This window comes from Micromys minutus (genome assembly GCF_963924665.1).
Source record: "Micromys minutus genome assembly, chromosome: 6".
In the NCBI taxonomy this organism is placed as follows: Eukaryota; Metazoa; Chordata; class Mammalia; order Rodentia; family Muridae; genus Micromys; species Micromys minutus.
Genome location: NC_137975.1, coordinates 186,532 through 206,121, shown reverse-complemented (window position 1 = coordinate 206,121; position 19,590 = coordinate 186,532). Strand labels below are relative to the sequence as shown.

Below are 19,590 nucleotides of genomic sequence, written 5' to 3'. Positions count from 1 at the left end.
TTCAACATAGTACTGGAAGTCCTGGCTGGAGCAATTAGACAGCAAAAGGACATCAAGGGGATACAAATCGGAAAGGAAGAGATAAAAACATCACTCTTTGCCGATTACATAATAGTGTACTTGAGTGACCCCAAAAATTCCACCAGAGAACTCCTACAGCTGATAAACAAGTTCAGCAAAGTAGCTGGATACAAAATTAACTCAAACTAATCAGTATCCTTCCTGTACTCAAAGGACAAACATGTGGAGAAAGAAATGAGGGATAAAGTACCCTTCACAATCGTTACAAAAACTATGAAATACTTTGGTGTGACTCTAACTAAGCAAGTGAAGGACCTATATGACAAGAACTTCAAACCTCTAAAGAAAGAAATTGAGGAGGATCTCAGAAAATGGAAAGATCTCCCATGCTCATGGATTGGAAAAATTAACATCTTAAAAATGGCCATCCTACCAAAAGCAATCTACAGATTCAATGCAATCCCCATCAAAATTCCAACCAAGTTCTTCATGGAATTGGAAAGATCAATGTGCAATTTCATATGGAATAACAAAAGACCTAGAATAGCGAAATCCATCCTCAACAACAAAAAAACATCTGCGGGAATCACTATCCCTGACCTCAAAGTATAATACAAGGCAATTGTGCTGAAAACTGCATGGTACTGGTACAGAAATAGGCATGTGGATCAATGGAATAGAATAAAAGATCCAGAAATGAGCCCTCATGTATATGGTCACCTGATCTTTGACAAAGGAGCAGTAAACATTCAATGGAAAAAGGACAGCCTATTCAACAAATGGTGCTGGTCCAACTGGCACTCAGCATGCAAAAGAATGAAAAGAGACCCGTTCTTATCTCCTTGTACAAAGCTCAAGTGTAAGTGGATCAAAGATCTCCAGATTAAACCAGATACACTGAAACTATTAGATAAGAAAGTAGGGAAAACCTTAGAACACATAAGTACAGGAGAAAATTTCCTGAACAAAACAACAATGGCTCAAGCTCTAAGATCAAAGATTAACAAATGGGACTTAATGAGATTGCAATGTTTCTGTAAGGCTAAAGACATCTTCAAGAAAACAAAACGGCAACCAACAGAATGGGAAAAGATCTTTACCAACACCACATCAGATAGAGGCCTAATATCCAAGGTGTACTAGGAACTCAAAAAGCTAGACACCAGAGAATCAAATAACCCTATTAAAAATGGGGTACAGTACTAAACAACGTTTTCAGTTGAGGAACACCAAATGGCTGAGAAACACCTGAGGAAGTGCTCGACATCCTTAGCCATCAGGGAAATGCAAATCAAAACAACCCTGAGATACCACCTCACACCAGTCAGATTGGCCAAGATCCAAAACTCAGATGACAGCAGATGCTGGCGAGGCTGTGGAGAAAGAGGAACACTTCTCCACTGTTGGTGGGGTTGCAAGCTAATACAACCACTCTGGAAGTCTATCTTGCAATACCTCAGAAAATTGCATATAGTACTACCTGAAGACCCAGCTATTCCACTTCTGGGCATATACCCCAGAGACACTTCAATACACAACAAAGATATATGCACCACAATGTTCATAGCGGCTCTATTTATAATAGCCAGAAGCTGGAAGGAACCCAGATGTCCTTCAGAAGATGAATGGATACAAAAATTGTGGTACATATACACAATGGAATACTACTCAGCCACCAGAAACAATGACTTAACCAAATTCTTAAGAAAATGGCTGCAACTAGAGAATATCATCCTGAGTGAGATAACCCAGTCACAAAAGAACAGACATAATATGCAGTCACTGATAGTGGGATGCTAACCCCAGAGGCTTGCACTCCCCCAGAAACAACTCACAGACTGTATGAAGTCCAAGAAATAAAGAAAACAAAAAAAATATACATATATTTACAAAACAAAAAGACTTTGACTATTTCCATGTTCCATTTTGTTTTGCATGTACTTTACGCTTATTGTAACTATTAGGTTTTCAATGCATACTGTCAAGCCCTTGAAAAAAATCAAGTACTGACGAAAAAAATATATTCACATGGTTTTTTGTAAAAATTATTTCAATGTCTGAAAAAAACATTACTGACAGAAATGTATAATTTTAAGCAAAAAATGTTTAAAATCTGTACATTTATCTTTGTTTTGTAAAATAAAGTCGTTTAAAATAAAAAAAAGAAAATAAATACTGAACAATGATATTCAGGCCTAATATGTGATTTTCCAATTTTTATGGAAATACATTTTGTTCAAAAAATAGATGGATCTGGTCTATGAAAAAAAAGGACAAGTTCATATTTACTCTTTGAGTCCTTTATTGTTTCTAGTGGCCAATATTGTCAGGATCTAGTAGACAAGGGTCTAAGTATGTCAGTGAGACGGTTTCTTTGCTGTGTAAACTGAGATAGAAAGACCTTTATGTGGCTGTCACTATGCTATAAGCTGGTTTCTCAGACTTCATCAAAATGTGAAGGATCAACTAGACAATGACAGTCATCTCTTTCTGTTTCTTGACTGCAGAGGAATACTCCTATTGTGATGTACTCTTAAAGTGTGATCCCAAATCAACCCTTGCTTCAGTTGCTTTTACCAGGAATTTTGGCAAAGAGTATGTAAAGCACATATTGGTACAGAAAGCAGAGATATGCTCCAAGTGCTATGCACAAATAACACAGAAACTGAACAAAGGAAGATTATTAGCTGTATATAGATGGCTAGCATTCAAACTGGTATTGGGGCAGTCAAGTGAACTATGTTATAAAAGAATTTATCATGGTGTTATTTGTTTTTAATATACTGAGAAGGGAAGTAGGAGAGACAGAGAGACAGAGTAAGAGGGACAGAGATACATAAAAAGAGACACAGAGAGAAACAAGCACAAAAATAGAGAGGAAGAGAGAAGAGGGAGAAAAGTTTAATAAATGTATTTATAAATTATGTTATAATAATTTATAGATTATTTTATAAATGTATCAGTGTATTTAAGGTATGAGGTGTGCCTAGCATGCAAGTAATTGCTAGGGAACTGGGACATTCACCACATACTTGCGGGAATCACCTAAGGTATATAACTGATAATAAATCATCCTGACAGTGCAGTATCCTGGCATACTACTTTAACCAAATGATGGAGCCAATCATCTACAGACTGAAACATCCTGCTGACATTCATGTGCTGACAGGAGGTATCAGTGCTAACAGGGACCAAGAGGATAACATGCCAGTGTGTTAACAATGAGCAAGAAATCGAAACTATTGCACAGGACATTTGTATAAGCATTGGACACTCTTCACAAAAGTTTGCAGCCTGGAAACCAACTGTGAAGATTAATTTTTATCTTAATCTTAACTTGTTGTAAAGAGCTTAGACCATAAAGAGGGGAATACTGGCCCAGAATGGAGGGACACAATCTCCGAGTCTGGACACATAGATGGGATAAAAGTGAAGAAGGAGAAAATTAAATAGCTGAACATTTTGTGTGTTACTGCAAAGCTGCACTGCTACACACATCTCTCTCAACCATGAACAACAGACAGGCCTGGACCTAAGAGTCAAAATTAGTCTTTTTTCTCTCAGTTTCCTCAAAAGTATATGATATAAGAATTACAAAGTATTTAGACCAAAGGAGAAGAAATATAGGGTCTAGTGGGTTGTATTACTCAGTAAAGTGCTTTTTTTTATAAGGTTAAGAACCTGAGATTTGACACTCAGAATCAGTACTGGGGAGGCAGAGACAAACACACCTAGAGTTCACTGGACAATCAACCATGGTCAAATGACCAGTCTGGGTTCCGATAGGAATTTATCTCCAAAACAAAAATGGAGTGATCCAGGAATTCTCTTAATGTTGACTTTTGGTGTATGTGGGATTATGTACACATATATGATCATCCACATATTCATGCACAGCCACATGAACAAGCACTTATGCAAAACACACACACATATATGCATATATCACCTACATATCATACACATAAATGCATATATACATATATCTATGTATATATATATATATATATATATATATATATATATATATATATATATATATAGATAGATAGATATAAGAGAGAGAGAGACAGAAAGACAGAGACAAACACACACACACAAACATGCACACACACAAAACACACACAATTTGTGTAGACAGGGAAAGAGAAATAGATGAAGACAGAGACAGAGAAAACAAGAGAGACAGAGAGACAGAGAAAGAATAAGAAAAGAGAAAATTTAGGAGGTAAGAAATTTCTCTATTGGAAACAAACAATGGGTCTGGAAAATCAGGTGGAAAGCATGAACACTGTTTATGTTTTGAACAATAATATGAAAATAACAAGTGATGCATATTGGATGTACAATGCCAGAAATTTCTCTTGTGGTTTAAAGTAACTACACCATAAAATCTTCACAATAAACTTGCAAACAGGTTTTATTATTAATTAGTAATCAGCAATAGAAGAAATATCACTTTTATAGGACTGAACTGACTATTGTATGGTAAAATAAAATTCCTTTCATTGATGCATCTTCTTTCTTTCACTAGCAAGCTGTGTTTTGTAATCATTCACAGACATGATTTGGTGACACCTGTCATACTTTGAAGAAACCAGAAAATAAATATTCAGCAAGAAAACCAGTGGGCTAAGTATTTTCTTTAGAAATATTCAAGCTCAGGTATTTTATAGGAGTAGCAGAAAACAAAAATAATGCATAGAAGAAAAGAACAGAAATAAATGTGTCTCCAAGTGAAATGTTTCTCTACTTCACCCTTCTCATACTATAGTCACAAGCTGCCACTGAAACTGGGCTCTTTCATTCCATGAGGTGTCACATCTGACTTTGATTTTTTTCATCTCTCTTTGGAATCTAGCTTTTACAAGAAAGGTGAACAAGAACAAGCAAGCATTCTGGGAGGTAACTTTGACCTGGCCTTGTTCTTCTCTCATCTGAACAGGAAAAAAATGATTCATACAGATGAACTCTATCCCCATGTGAAAATGCCTGGGCAAACCAAGACCTCTCAGACAAGGCATCCATGACCCTACTCCTCCCAGTGCTGATATTTCATATCTACTTTTCTTTTATTTTCAAAACCACAATCTAGAAAGAACTTTGCAACAAGTCCTTGTTGTTCAGTGGGGATTAAGGTCTACCTCTGTGTAAATCTTTTTCAGGGTAACAATTCAACCCTGATTTAAGAGTTATCACCCTATTCTATGCTCTCTCTCATAAACCAAAGTACCAAAGGCTTTAAAAAATTTCTGGTCAAATTGTAGATCATGTGAATCATCAGCATGGCATAAACATGGTAAAATGAACCAGTGCATGCCATCTGGTCCAGAGAGTCATAAAGACAGGAGCTTGAGGCAGCTGGCCACACTGTACACACAATGAGGCAGCAGAAAGATAGGAATTTTAATGTTCAAGTTCCTTGGTTCTTGGTATTTAATCCAAAATCCCAGCTCAGAGAATTGTATCACTTATACTTAGGGTGAGTTTTCTCACATAATTCAATACAGTCTAAAAACTTTTTTCACAGAAATGATCAGAGACTTGTTCCCACAATTTTAAGTTGTAATAAAATGGCAATCAATACAGTCATCATTGTCTACTATGCATCCTGAATTCTTGAGGTGACATTTTATCTTGATGGCAGCAATGGTAGTAGTTACATGTATGGGAAGCACATTGCCAAAATATATTATAAAACAAGGCATGAACTTGTGTTTAGGTTTACATTTTACTATCTAGTTAGGTCTTATGATCTGGTGCACTTAGAAGCAGGTGTTATACTATGGCAGACATTTTTAGAGAATGTCAGCTGCTGACACAGGAGCATCTGAGTCATTCCCTCATTTAATGTTACTGAACCTGTGCATACAGATCCACTGAAATAAGAGTAATTAATCTTGTATCCATGAGGAAGTTGAGCTTCATAGATGATGAGTACATTGACAGTATTACACATTTAGAAAACATCTATATATGTATGTGAAGTAAATATAAGTGACTTCATGTAACTGCTTTTAGGGAAAGGTGACTTTATTCTTATAATGTCCATAGGACCCTTGCATGGATGTTATCAATTAACAGGACACAAGGCTGCATGTTGATTAATCCTTGTCAGTTCCCTGTTTCTAAAACCAGGGACACTTAATATATCTGCACAGAAAAGTACTACAGGTCTGCCTTGACAGCCCTGTACTCAAGGCTTAAGACAGGTCCACTTGTCCATAGAAAAAAGAATGTAATAGGGGTCTTATGAAGTGTTCAACTCTAGGCAGATTTCTTTGAAAATATATACTTAGATGTCTACAAATGTGTATAGAAGTTACTCTCTTCACTATTAAAGGTTAAAAAAAATCAAAAGCAGCTTAAAGAACAAATGATCTATTTTGGCCCAACGTTCAAGGCTGCAGTAGGTGTTGGCAGAGAATTCAGCAAAGTGGGAGCTTTAAAATGCTGATTGCATCATACATACCCTCATGTCAAGAAGCAGAAAGAGATAAGTACTGACAGATTCTCATATCTTTTCTTTCTTTGTATTCATCCAGAAGCCCAGCTCATTAAGTGGCAGCACTACTTTAGTCGGGGTCTTCCCACCTTAGTTAACACAATCTAGAAAACACACATAGACTTTTTCAATGTTTCTTTTCTAGATTCTTCTAGATTGACAAGCTACGAGTCAACATTCACCATTATAGCTTGCTAAATAAATACAGTGTTTTTGACTCATGTTTGCAATTGCTGAATAAACCACCGAAAGAGCAGTGTTAGAAAGTGACATTTTAAACTTCCTTCTCAGCTCATGCTTTATAGATAATTGGACATTAGGAAACTCAGTTTTATAATCTTTCCATTCACTCCTCAGGAACCATGAATGGAGGTGTGACCACATTCATCTTACAGAAGATTAAAGTAGTGGTTTGAGATGTACAATGGGAACTGGAAACCTCTCCTCTTTCCAGTCCTTTATGGGGGGCATAGTGACACATGGAATGAATAATGCAAGCTAAGTGTAGCATATTAGGGCACAGAACCTCTCCATGCCTCAGAATTGCTGTGAACCTGAGCACTTAGGCGTCTTAATCACAACCTGACAATCTCAGTGGTTTATCCGACTCTTGGCAAGATATTTAGCACATGGGATTTCAGTGCCTTCCTCACTAAAACAGAGAGAATTCATATTGTTCACACAGCTTGTACGCACCAGTGCCATCTCCACTGTGAAATGTAGAGGCACCTCAGGCTAGTAGCTGTTCTGTAACAAACAACTGCTTTTATCACAAAGTGGGCTCAGGGCTGAGCACATGGCTCAGTGGGTAAACTGTACCTAATGGTCAAGCTGAGGACCTAACTTTAAATAAATCCCCATTACCCACATAGAAACTCTTGCATCCACCTGCACCTATAACCCCTGCTTTGGGGAGGGAAATCTCAGTGGGCTGGGATGGGGATTTTGGAGATTTTTTCATTACCACTTTATTTCCAAATTCAAGCAAAGCTTTCTCACACCTGCTTTATTTTTCTGCTCTCTCTGTATACTTATGGGGACAGATGCTTACACATGTGTGTGTGATGTAATACACCATACACATATACATTGCATAGACATAAACCCTTACTCACACATACACTCAAAATATAGCTCAAAATATAGCTTATAAAGACACCTTGAATGAGTAAGGCTCTTGGTCCCCTTGTACATTTTTCCTAGATGCATTCTTCCCATGTTGTATTTCTGTGCCATCAATAACTTCCCAATATATTTTTCACATCAAATCTAAAATATATATGTACTGCACAAGTATTCTCTTAAAAATATTTTTTGAGAAAAAGAATAGATTTATTTACTTTGTGATGGTGGTGATCAGCTCAGTCAATATTATAATATAGTTTGTTTGTATAAACTTTTGCATAACTGATGAAAAAATTGAAGAATAAAAATGTTCAATACATAAAAATAAATGAAAAAACAAGCAAATAAGAATTAATAAGTGCATAATTTATTGAGAGATTCAAAATATAATCCAGGGTTGGTGGAGATAGCACTGTTGGTGAAATGTTTTCCTTGCCAGGACTAACACCAAAGGTCTATCAGTAAAAACTAGTAAGAGAAGCCAAGCATGCTGGGTCCTGGTTGAAATAGGAAAGATAACTCCTGGAGCCTGTGCCCAGTTAAACCATATTGAATTATTGAAATTAAGACCAGCAAGAAATTTGGATTCTTTGTTCCAAAACTATGATTGGTTGCACCAGAGTAAAAGTATTCAAGGATGTCCTCTGGCTACCACATGGAGACATACACATAAAGACATAGACACAGACAGACACACAATAAAATAAATAATTTTTATAAACCATTAATTTATTATAATTATTTAATTCATTTTTATTTATGAGTTTCTTAATGATAAAAATAGATTTATTTACTGTGTGAACTTTGGTGCCCAACAGTCAACTAGAATGTAATTTTCATGAATTAATGTCTACATAACTGAATAATGCATGCACAACTGAACACATTAAACGTATGTGTTAAAGCAAATAAATAAAACTGACAAATAGATTCATAAGTGAGAGACTAATAAAGAACTTGAGAAATTTGTGGATTAATAGATAAGAGAAGCATGAAAGAACTACAAGTCCAGTGCCTGAAAATCTCTTGATCGTAAGATGGGATAAGTCTTCTCATTCAAATGTGGTTTGACTCCACAGGTTAAGTGGGTGTTTAAAAGGAATTTTTATAAGTGGCTGTTAATATTCTTTGAAATTTGAAGGTGACAGTGTTTTAATTTCAAGGTAAAGCCACAGCTTTATGGCTTAGTAGTTTGGTTTAATGGCTTAATATATAAGGAGATTATGCCATCTGGCGATAGCTCAGAGAGTCCACTTGAAAGTGGAGGCTTCTACACCTGGAGATGAGATCCACTGTGAGCCTTAGGTTGTGATGGCAGCCTTCCAAAGCTCCGTGTGGTCCACACGGTGGGTAAGAGCACAATGTATAAAAAGCTGCTTCTTCTAACTGGCAGATGGTTGTTTCTGAAGTCTTTGCCAAACCCTTCATTAGAGAAATCAAATTATCTTTCTGAAATATAAACCAGTATACAACTTAAAAATATATAAAGAAATTAACAATTAGTATCATTCCAATCAATTAAACTACAACTTAAACACACAACATACATGACACATGAGTGATTCTCCACCGGGAACCTGGTTTTGAAACTTCTCCAAGGATAAACTAAGCTCACATGAAGATATTTGTCTTGCTTTCAGAGAGGGTAGATATAGTGGGGAAAGTGAGGAAGGATCAGAAGTCATGGAAAAAGAGAAGGAAAAAGAGGTTAGGGTCCCTTCCATGAGCCATCAAGGAGAAGCTAAAAACTAGCAAGTGATTTTCCTGAGATAGTTCCATCGTGGGCTAAAATTTATGATGGATTTGCTCCTTTATACAAGTCCAGGGCAACTTTATTTTAAGAAAGATTTGTGCTACAATATGCTTTTCATATATATATATGCTACTTTTTCTGTTGTTATTAATATATGATTTTCCTGTTATTATATATCAATCACAAGGTATTAGCTCAGCATTTTGAGTAGATTTCTGAAGAATAACAAAGATGCACTGTTTTGTAGTGATTATATATAAAAAAGTAGATGATTTGTATAATTCTTAGTGATGATCCTATAAGAATTCCTAAATTATATTAGTAATTGTTAAGCTCTTTTATAATAGGAATGCTATTAAATTATTTATGATGTCAAAACTCAATGAGAATTCTTCTACTGTTCAAGTGAAATGACTTAATTGCTTAAGAGATAGCAAGCAGGCATATCCAACTTAAACCACAATCCAGAAGGTTGAAAATTCATTAACCAAAAGTCATCAAATGGGAATTAATGATTTGCTATAGGTGTACTGCTCAGCTATTGGAAACAACGACTTCATAAAATTCATAGGCATATATATGGGACTAGAGACGATCATCCTGTATGAGGTAATCCAGTCACAAAAGAACACACATGGTATGTATTCACTTATAGGTGGATGATAGCCCCAGAAAGATCTGAATACACAAGAAACAATTCACAGACATTATGAAGACCCCCCCCCCAAAAACAAAAACCAAAAGAAGCCAAAATGTGGATGCCTCAGTTCTTTTTAGAAGGGAGAACAAAATACTCACAGGAGAAAATGCAAGGTCAAACAGAGAAACAGGGATTGAAGGAAAGATCACTCAGTAGCTTCCTCACTTTGGGATCCACAACATATGCAGTCACCAAATCCAAGCACTATAGCTGATCCCCAGAAGTATATACTTGCAGAAATCAGATAGCCATGCCTCCTCAGAGACTATGTTAGAGTCATATAGATAAAGCTAAGCAAATTTGCAGCTGACCATCAGACTGAACTTCGTGATTCCAATGAGGGTGCAAAAGAAAAGACCTAAGGAGCTAAAAGGTGTTACAACTTCATGGCAAGAACAACATTATCAACCAACCAAACCCTCCAAAACTCCCATGAACTAAAACACCAACCTTTGAGCAAACACTGAGAGACGTATTGATCCAATTGCATAAGTAGCTGAAGACAGCAGTGTTTGGCATCAATATGAGAAGAGGCCTTTGTTCCAGGGATGGTATGTTTTCCCAATGTAGGGAAATGCCAAGGCAATGGGGTGGAAAGTGTGATTAAGTGGGAGTGCAAGTTTGTGAAGGCAAATGGAGGGGGAGGGAGATAGGACCAGTGATATTAAAAAAAAAAATCTAGATAGTAAATAAATTGCAGGAAGATAATGAGGAACAGAGAAACATTTTTTTTTCTCCAGGACTTAAAACAAAATTGTCCCCTTCCTCCTAATGTCCCATGGATTGTCATTGCATCATTAATGTAATCCCTGTTCAGTGCTGGGATTACAGGTATATGCTACCATTCCAATAAATATTCTGAATCCACAGTTAGAATCACTTTTTGTTCTGTAGTGTGGTGATTTGAATAAGAATGTCTAGCATAGGCTTCAGAAATGAATATTTTTATTCCAGTTGGTGACACTTCTGGCAGAATTTAAATAGGTTTAGAAGACATGGCCCTGATAGAGAAATTGAATCTTGGGAAGAAGCAAGTTTTGAAGTTTCAAAGTGGCTCTGTAATGTGCTAATCAAATTAGACTTGCTGGTTTGTGAGTTCTCAACATTCACCTGATTGTGTAAAATTAAATTCAAGTCATATTTTTTAGGTTATATTTTCTTAATGACTGTGTTAAATATTTCAAAGCATCACAAATCACTCAATTGCAACAATAAGAAAGATTTAAGATTCTCAAAATAATGATTTATCCTTGTCTATCATTGTGGAAATATTTCTATCTATGTCCATTGAGTGATCAACTCAGTTTTAGGGTAGTAGTAAATCCTACCACAAAAAAAAAAAAAAAAAAAAAAAAAAAAAAAAAAAAAAAAAAAAAAAATCAGGCTATAGAATAGAATCTCTGATCTTTCTGGAGCCTACTATGTAGTGATCTGGATTAATCATATAATGAAGGAATCATATGTAAGAAATCAGATTCATATTAAGCCATGGAGTTCTCACATTTTCTTTCTTTCATATAAGATGGAAACTTTTTAAAAGTTATTTGGTTAGAATTAAGAAACATTAAATTAAAATTCCCCAAAATGTCTGGATTCAATTGCTGGCAGCCATTCCTCCTAGATTGATGTCATACCTAATTCTCAGCACTATCTGCCTCTTTTGCCTTTCAGCAAAATAAATAAATAAATAAATAAAATAAAAAAAATGTTTTGAAAAATAGGGACAATGGGTAAGTTGTGTCTAAATAATTTATAAAGATGAAGATAAGTGCATTTAGGGAATTAGAATTTCCCAAGCTAACCTGGAATTCTGTATTTTTTACTAAGAACCTGAGTGAACATTACATTTTTAAAAGAACCAAAACTCATTGAGAAGGCCAGTCCTAGACTGGGTTGTCTAACAGGACTATGTAACAACAACAAAGAACAACAAGCAACACAAATTCTATTCCTGCTCTAAGGCAACTGCTAAGGAAGAAACATCTAGCCACTCTTCACTATATGAAGTAATATAGAAACTAAAATAACTCCCACTTTCTTCATCCAACATCTGGATGTTTGGATCCAGTTGAAAAAATGAAGAACATACCCTGTTATCATTTCTTGCAATGGTTTTATTTTATTTTACTTGTGCAGAGGGCATATGTGAACTACTGTAAATCTAGAAATCAGAATAGAGCATGTGCAATATTGTTGGAGTAAGTTTTCTTCTTCCATGATCTGGGGGTCCAAGGATTACTCTTTGACCATCAGACTTGGCACTAAGTACGTTTATCTGCTCAACTTGTGGGATCCTCAGATGCCATTTTATACATTTGCAATTGATTCATAAAGAAGTTAAATTTTCTCAGAATATTTCATAGGGGGAAAACAGTAAATGGTAATGTTGATGGTGTTGAAAATGATGGTGGTGACAGTGGTAGTACTAATTTGCAAGGTAATTATAAGTTCCAAAAAATGTAGCTACATCTGCATTGAATATTGCACAAAGTTGAGTAGCTGTTTAAAATTTTTGTGATTCCTTGGGAAATCTTGACATTTTGAACAGTAGTTTACTGAAAATTTCTGTTTATAAACTAACATTTTGGTGACTTTCTGAAAGCTCTTTTGAAATTTATGAGGAGACTCCTAAGTATCAAGAACCTAAAGGCGAAGAATGTCATCAGATAGCATGTGAAGCTCAGGGCAGAAAGTTCCTTCTTTCCTGAAATCTGTCATGGTATTTGACTAGTATATGGAAAATGATCTTGACACCCAACTACTGCAATTGGGTCTTTATAAAACCTTTAGTATAATGGAACATGAAATTTGTGGTAACTTAAATCAATGTTGTCAGGCCATGGTCACCCTCCAGAATGGACTATCTTTGAGTAATTTTGAGGTGAAAGCTATGCTTTGTGGTTCGTCACTGGCTGGTTCATTGTCATATTGATTATCTGTTTTCCTCACAGCTCCTTTGTGTGGATTCATCTTTTCCCTATTTCATGAACCATTAAAGCCCACAGTGTTAGGAATCAGAGAGATACACGGTGCCTAGAACCAACCATAAAACTACAGTGGAGTTTCTGTCTGTGAATCAGGACTTCACACTTAATTTTGTGAATTGTTTATTTTTTGTGCTTTTTTTTTTTGTTTTCCATCCACTTTTCTTTATATTGCTGAGTTTTAATAATGAAGATGTCCTTAGCCAGCCTAACAGAGAACACTTGGTTATTCACTACTTCTTCAAGGAATAGTATCATGGCAACTAAGATCTCTCCACTCGTTGTCTTGACAATAAGTAAGCTAATTTCTATTATTTTTCTAAATAGCATTCTTTCCCCCATGAAGCTAGTTTTGTGACGTTTTGAAAACTCAGTATAGCTTCCTAATACCTCCAGTTTCATACCACCAGTCTCCCAGGTTAAGCATGCTTAGAAAAACATGGTTCTTACCAGTAATATTGCAGTACACTTGAAGAGGTTCCAGTGGCCCACTGCCATCAGAGTCAACATAGAAGAACCCAGCTGTATAACCTTTGTGTCTATACACCTCACAGGACTGCTCATATATGGCTGAAAAGAGAAGAAAGGCAAACTCTACTTGATTCTGAAAATCTCTCCACAAGAGTCAGTAGTGCATACTTTTCCCCACTTCTCATGCTTCATCCTTTATTTTATGTACAGCCCATGGAATGTTTAAAATCCAGTGCTCTGGAACTTGACAGACCTGTACTCTATTGTTGTTTTATTTCTGTTGGTACAAAAAACACCTTGACTAAAAAGCTACTTAAATTAGAGAGGCTTATTTTATCTCACAGTTTTAGGTTACAGTCCATCACTGTAGAGAAAGGGTAGTTGCAGAAATTTGAGGCAGCTAATTACACCACATCCACAGCTACTAAGAAACAAATATGTATTTGCCTCATGGATTGCTTATACTCTGATTGATTTTTCTACTCAAGTAGTTCAAAAAGTAGTCTGGCTGAGTTTATGTCAACTGGACACAAACTAATGTTGTTTTTGAAAAAAATAAATGCAAACAAGAAAATGTCTCTAACAGATTGGAGTGTACAAAACCATATATGGCATTTATTTGTTGATGGATGTGAACAAGATTCAGTTTCATTAGAAAGAAGGATGTTTAAGCTATGAGAGTAACCTAATAAGAAGTAATCTTCCATTGCCTCACTTTAGTTTGAGCTTTAAGGTCCATGAGTTTCCTGCTCTGATTTGCTTTCATGATGAAATATAATGGTAATCATGAATTAACTCTTTCATCAGGGTATTTATTACAGCAATGGGAATATAACTAACAAAAGGAATGTCAGTTTAGGGAATGATACCACCCACAGTGGGCTGGGACTTCCACACCAAATAACAATCCCCTCAGGCTAACTCAGTGTGTCACTTATCTGAGATGAATCTAGGTTGTGTCAATTGGCATATAAAATTAATCATCATATGTCCTTAATTTATTATTAATCTTTTATTCATCTTATCCCATTTCAGAAACTCAAGTAACATAAACTCTGTTTCTGATATCATTTTTTTATATTTTCATTATGCATGCCCCCATGTCTTCCCATAGTATACTAAGATAGAATCATTAAGACACTGGACTATTTTCTCTGTGCTGCTGAACCACTAAGAACCACAGATTTTGCTATGTGACACTGAATTATGACATCTATCAAATGATATAAGGGTTAAACGCATATTTAGCTAGCGAATTTAAAATATACAAATGATGTTATAAATTTATAGCAATAAAATACGAGAACACCATCTTGAGAGATGTTTGTGTATATCTATTTGTGTGCTTGTGTGTGAGAAGACCAGTAGTTAACTTCAAAGCTTCTTAATCTTACCTTCACAGCCTTGTTTTCTCTTTGCATGTTTGGGTAGGCTGGCTGGCAAATGAGTTTTAATAATCACTAAGTTTCCTGTAAGCTCAACAGAGCTGCAAGAGTGCTCTCCATTCTAAGTGGAAGGGTGATTCAACTTCTTCTGGCCACTGTCTACCCTGGGAGAGGCTACCGAGAACTCTCATGATGCAGGCAGCTTTACTGTCCGGGAGTGCATACTTCAGGCCCAAGGCTAGACCTGAATCAGCTGCATTAGGACTGGGCTTTGCCATTGGAACTCACAGGCTACCCAGAGAGACACCCATCCAGGGACAATCTCCTTCTGGAGTTTTCTGGCCCACAGACCCAAAAGAGAGACAAGTTCCAGTAAGAGACAACATGATCACCTAGCATCACCTATAACAAAATGGTAAGGGGCAAGCACAAGACTATAAGAAATGGAAACCAAAAAAACCTGGCAACATCAGAATGCATTTCTCCCAACACGGAAAATAGTGGATATCTAGTCTCTCAAAAAAAAAAAAAAATAAGATTTAGACTTGAAATCATACTTCACATGATATTGGGGATCTTTGAAAAGCACATAAATAACACACTTAACAAAGTACAGTAAAACCAGGTGAATACGTGCAAATAAGTTAACACCTTTAAAGAGGTAACAAAAAATCATATAAAAAGCTAAAGGAAAGTACAAATAACCAGGTGAAAACAGAAACAGAAATAATGAAGAAAACACAAAAGGAGACAAACCTAGAGTTGGAAAACCTAGAAAAGACATCAACAGTCATAAATGCAAGCATCACCAACAGAATACAAGAGACAAAAAAGAGAATTTCAAAAGCAGAAGATACCATAGAAATCATTGACACAACAGTCAGAGAAAATGCAAAAACCAAAAAGATTCTAAACTGAAACATCTGGGAAATAGACACAATGAAAATGCCAAACCTAAGGATAATAGGTGTAGAGAGAACAAAGATGAACATACAAAAGAGCTACAGAACCCCAAATAGACTAGAACAGAAAGAAATCCTTCCAGACACATAATATTTAAAATAACAAATGCTCAAAAGAAAGAAAGAATACTAAAAGCACTAAGAGAAAAAGAACAGGTAAAATATAAGGCAGTTCAATCATAATTATACCAGACTTTTCAGTAGAGACTATGAAAGCTAGAAGACACTGGACTGACATTTCACAAACCCTAAGAAAAAACAAGTTCCAGCCCAGGTTACTATATCCACCAAAACTCACAACCAAAATTGATGGAGAATCCAAGTTATTCCAGGACAAAAACAAATTTACATAACATGTGTCCACAAATACAGCCCTACAAAAGACAATAAATGGAATATTCCACCACAAAAAGGGAAACTTTTCTGTGGAATAGCAAGAAACTATTATTCTTGCAATAAACCCAAAAGAAGAAAAAACACACAAACATAATTCTACCTCTAAGAATTAAAAGACAAAAACAATCAATATTCTGTAATATGTCTTAACATCAATGAAATAAGTTCCCAAATAAAAATACATGGACTATCAGGCTGGATATGTATACAGGATCCAGCACTTTGCTGCATAAAGGAAACTCATCTCTGCAAAATAAATAAATAATTAAATAAAGGTTGGGAAAAACTTTCCAAGCAAATGGTCCCAAGAAACAAGCTAAAATGGCCATCCTAATATCAAATAAAATCCGTTTTCAACAAAAGTCATTTATTCATCAAAGAAAAAAAATCTATCAAGATGAACTTTTAATCCTGAACATCTATGCTCCAAATAAAAGAGCATACACATTCATAAAAGAAACTCTACTAAAGCTAAGAACATATAATATACCACACACAATAATAGTGGGAAACTTCAACACCACACTCTCATCAATGGACTGATCATGGATGCAGAAATTGAACAGAGACCCAGTGAAACTAAGAAAAGTTATGAACCAAATGGACTTAACAAGCATCTATAGAACATTTCATCATATAAAGAATATACCTTGTTCTCAGAAGCTCATGGCACTTCTCCAAAAATGACCATATAATCAGTCAAATAAGATAGAAAAAGATCAAAATAATTCCATGCATTCTATCAGATCACCATGGACTAAGGCTGGTCTTCATAAATAACAAAAATAACAAAATCCCACATATACATAGAAGCTGAACAGTGCTCTACTCAGTGATAGCTTAGCCAAGGAAGAAATATAAGAAATAATCAAAGACTTTTTTGAATTTAATGAAAATGGAGGCAGAACATACCAAAAATATTGGGATACAATAAAAGCAGTGCTAAGAGAAGAACACATAGCTTTGTGCACTTCCAAAGGAAACTGGAAAGAGCATACACTAACACCTTGATAGCACAACAAAATGCTCTAGAACAAAAATTAGCAGATACACCAAAGAGGAGTAGACAGCAGAAAATAATCAAACTCAGAGCTGAAGTCAACCATATAGAGACAAAAAAATTTTTTTCAAATAATTAACAAAACAGAGATCCAGTTTTTTTTTTTTTTTTTTGAGAAAATCAACAAGATTGATAAACCCATAGCCAGACTAACTACAGGGCACAGCGAGAGCATTCAAATTAACAAAATCAGAAACAAAAGGGTAAACAAAACAACAAAAACTGAAGAAGTTAAGGAAATCAACAGATTCTACTACAAAAGATTATACTCAACAATACTAAAATATTTGAAGGAAAAGGATAAAATTTTTAGACAGATACCAGACACCAAAGTAAAATGAGGAAAAGATAAACCATCTACATTCCCATAACACCTAAAGAAATAGAAGACATCATAAAAAGCCTCAGAGAAACCTCCCAACCAAAAAAGCCCAGGACCACATGGGTTTAATGGAGAATTGTATCAGACTTTTATAAAAGACCTAATACCTATATTCTCCAAACTATTCCACAAAATAGAAACAGAAGGAGCACTAACCAACTCATTCTTTGAAGAAGCAATTATGCTTAAACCAAAGCCAAACAAAGACACTACAAAGAAAGAGAACTTTAGACCAATTTGCCTCATGAACATTAATGCAAAATACTTGATAAAATTCTGGCAAACAAAATCCAAGAACACATCAAAATGATGATTCACCATTATCTAGTAGGTTTCATGCCAGAGACGCAAGGATGGCTTCAATATATAGAAATCCATCATTGTCATCTACTAAATAAACAAACTTAAAGAAAAATAATCACATGATTATCCTATAGATGCTGAGAAAGCATTCTACAAAATTCAACACACCTTCATGTTAAAAGTCTTGGAAATGTCAGATATTCAAAGCTCATACTTAAACATAGTAAAAGCAATATACAGCAAACCAGAAGCCAACATCAAACTAAATGGTGAGGAAATTGAAGCAATCCATTTAAAATCAGAGACTAGACAAAGCTGTCCACTATCTTTCTACTTATTCAATATAGTACTGGAAGGTCTATCAAGACCAATAATACAACAAATAAGTTCAAAGGGATACAAATTGGAAAGAAAGAAGGCAAAATTTCACTATTTACAGATGATATACTAGTATACTTAAGTGACCCCAATAATTCAATCAAGAAATTTTCACAGCTGATAAACAACTTCATCATAGTGGAGGGATAGAAATTTAACTCAAACAAATCATTAGCCTTCCTCTACTCAAAGAAAAAACAGGCTAAGAAAGAAATTAGAGAATCAACACCCTTCACAATAGCCGTAAAGAATATAAAATACCTTGGTGTGACCCTAACCATACAAGTGAAGGATTTGTATGACAAGAACTTCAAGTCTCTGAAGAACGAAATTGAAGAAGATGAAAAGATTTCCCATGCTCATGGATAGAAAGGATAAACATTGTAAAAATGGCCATCTTGAGTAAGGCAATTTACAAATTCAATGAAATCCACATCAAAATTCCAACTCAATTCTTGATAAAATTAGAAAGATCAACTTGCAAATTCAATTCATTTGGAATAACAAGAAATCCCAGATAGTAAGAACTATTCACCACAATCCCAGGGAAATCACCATCTCCGACTTCAAATTGTATTACAGATCAAGTGTGATATAATCTGCCTGGTATTGGTAGAGAGACAGGCAGGTAGACCAATGGAACAGAATTGGAGGCACAAAAAAGGACCTACACACCTTTGGTCACTAAATTTTTGACAAAGGAGCTAAAAACAATCAATAATAAAAGAACAGCATCTTAACAAATGATGCTAGTTCAACTGGCAGTTGGTATGCATTAGAATGCAAATTGATCCATTCTTCACTCCTTGTACAAAGATCAAGTTCATGTGTATCAAAGACCTCCACCTAAAATTTTATATCAGAGAATTTGGAGATGATCTTAGAACTCAAAGGTACAGTAGAAAATTTCCTGTGCAGAAAACCTATGGCTTATGCTATATGAAAAGAATTGACAAACAGAGCTTCATGAAATTGCAGTTTCTGTAAAGCAAAAAATACTGTTAAGAGGACAGAATTGCAACCAACATATTGGGAAACTTTCTTTACCAATGCTACATCTGATAGAGAGCTAATATCTAATATGTAAAAGAACTGAAGGAGGTAGACTCCAGAGTATCAAATAATCATATTTAAAAATGGGATACAGAGTTAAACAAAGAATTCT

General features: G+C 35.3%; 1 protein-coding gene across 1 annotated transcript in view; it reads right to left on the bottom strand.

Moving 5' to 3' along the window:
- The window catches only part of LOC308421673 (contactin-associated protein like 5-1), a gene marked incomplete at both ends in the record, with an annotated part of 467,964 nt that overhangs the window by 279,201 nt on the left and 169,173 nt on the right, over positions 1 to 19,590 (bottom strand). The window contains one exon of the mRNA XM_080918125.1: positions 13,539 to 13,658. Coding sequence (XP_080774251.1) covers positions 13,539 to 13,658 — 120 coding nt within the window. The remainder of the gene's footprint in view (positions 1 to 13,538; positions 13,659 to 19,590) is intronic.